Genomic DNA, 2,320 nt, shown 5'->3' on the forward strand with positions numbered 1-2,320 from the left:
TCACATTTGTTTAATCTATTCCTTTTCCTTTTTTTTCTTTGCTGACATACTTCAGAGCAAATCTAAGACATTGAGACATTAAACTCTATGTGTCTCAATATGTATCTTTTTAAAAAGGAAACATTTTCTTTTATAATCACAATACAATTATCTAATCTAGGAGAATTAACAATAATTCTTTTGTTTGTAGACTTTTGAAGTTAAACAATTCATACAGAATTTTATAATATGAAAAGTTAGCACTGCGTTAGAATAGCAATATTCTCAAAACAATTCAAAAGTGTAATTTAGTATGTTCTGAAATGCAAGGTGCTGATCTATCATCCAACTAAAGTTGAGTTCGAGAACGCCTAAACCAACTCTAAAAAACACGCTGTATCAAGATTCCAGTCTTTGTACATTATTTTAATAATAAAAAAACCCACTGCTATGTACAAATACACAGATTCAAATTATGATATTAAAATACAGAATGCAATAAAGTGGCTTTGTAAGTTATCCTCACTGAGACAGACTTTCTGTCACACTTCGGCATTTATGATTACTAAGACATAATGAAAAAGAGAAGTACAGATTTTCCAACCTCATGATTAGTACATTTCTCTGCAAATAAATGAAGGTATAGAGGTATCAAAAGGGGAAACAGTTGGCAAGTTAGATGGTACTGCCTACAATGTATTAATGTGAGTAAGAAAGACATTGAGCTATTAGAAACTAGTTAAATGTTAGAAGTATGGGCAATATAGCTTTCTCAGACTTCTACCAATGATTACATACTTGATATATTAATGTCCTTAAATGTAAAACAGTTCAGTATGATTGCATTTATATTTGTTCCACGATGATAATTTGTTAATGTATTAATCTGACATATAGTTTTTGAACTGAAATCATTTACAAAGAAACAATGAGAAATCTTGAAAAGAAACTTTTAGTCCAAGTCAAATTGTGTGTAAAAGTTAAAAAGTCTATGGAAAACAAATGTGGGCAAGAAACATTTGGCTACATGCCAACTTTTATTTCTAAGAGAAAGTCTTACACAAATAGTCTTCTTTGTGTTTATAAAACAAAACAAAAACAAAACTCCTAAAATTAATCCCATGAATCTAAATTAGCTATACTTAAAGTGACAAAGTCAAAGCCAGTCTTGTTATCTGCACATTAATTTGATAAATCGAACTGCATTGGAAAAAAAAAAAAAAAGCAAAACACAATTGTATCTGCTCCTATGCAGAACTGGTGATTCTTTTCAGTATTTAAATAAATACAATTGTTACACAGCTCTTTTTAAAAGAAAGATGTATATCCAAAAATATGTTACTCATGAAACTCCAAGAAAGCTGTAAGGCAGCCAAGAATTGATGGCATTTAAGGACAGAAAGATTTTGCACTAATAGCCATTGATGGGCTTTGTGCCAATATTTTTAAAATATGCTTTTCAACGACTATAGGTGAAATGGTGAGGAAAGAAATATAATATTACCTCATATCCCAGGACAGAGCTACTACATTTGTATAAAGAAATGACTAAAATGAAGAGTTACTTGTTTTAAATGAAGTCCCGTCTAGGCATTAGACTGTAATCTAAGTGTTGATAGTGCCTAATTTTGACTCCTAAGATAAAGAAAAAGAGCTTATGTATCAAGATTAATTCTCTTTGGCTGCAATGGATACAATTTTCTTTGGGGGCAGTCTTTAGTTTGCTTCCTTTTCAGTACCACATCAGTGGTTTTCCTGGTAGAAGTCTCTGTTGGTGTGGTTTCTATTTGTGTTATTAAGCTCTCCGGTTTAACATCTGGTTTCCTATAACAACTGGAAAAGACTTCTTGGTGGATTCTCTGGAGCTGGATAACAGGCTGCATCTTTAAAACTTGGGAAAATCCGTCTCCTTGTTCAATTAACGCAGGCAAGGACTAAACAAAAGTAAACAAACAGGAATACTCAACATTAATCTCAGGCTGAAACACAAGCACACAGGGACAGACACAACACTCTAGCATTTTAATTTTCTGGGTCAAGACTTTTTCTAAGACCTAATTTTTTAGGTCATGGTTATTCAACTTTACTTTAAAATACTAGTGTTAACTAAAGAATTTTAACTAAAAGCTAAGACTAAAAAGGTACATTCTACTACTACAAATGCCTGGTAGTAAAATAAAACTTTGGTAGGACAGAAGGAACAGAATTTCAGAGCTAAGGGTTTAATATCTGAAATTCCACATGTTAGGATAGTATGTTAGAAATGAGAATCATCAAGAGCAAGGATCAGCACATTTTTCCTGTGAAGAGACATACAGTAAGTATTTTAGGCTCTAGGGGG

The 2,320-nt window shown here is 32.0% G+C and overlaps 1 protein-coding gene across 1 annotated transcript in view; it reads right to left on the reverse strand.

Moving 5' to 3' along the window:
• Nucleotides 1–384: 384 nt before the first annotated feature.
• The window catches only part of NSL1 (NSL1, MIS12 kinetochore complex component), a 29,466-nt gene continuing 27,530 nt past the window's right edge, over nucleotides 385–2,320 (reverse strand). Inside the window, exon 6 of the mRNA XM_011364508.2 lies at nucleotides 385–1,913. Coding sequence (XP_011362810.1) covers nucleotides 1,635–1,913 — 279 coding nt within the window. The 3' untranslated portion in view covers nucleotides 385–1,634. The remainder of the gene's footprint in view (nucleotides 1,914–2,320) is intronic.

Source organism: Pteropus vampyrus, unplaced genomic scaffold (assembly GCF_000151845.1).
Source record: "Pteropus vampyrus isolate Shadow unplaced genomic scaffold, Pvam_2.0 Scaffold98, whole genome shotgun sequence".
Classification (NCBI taxonomy): Eukaryota; Metazoa; Chordata; class Mammalia; order Chiroptera; family Pteropodidae; genus Pteropus; species Pteropus vampyrus.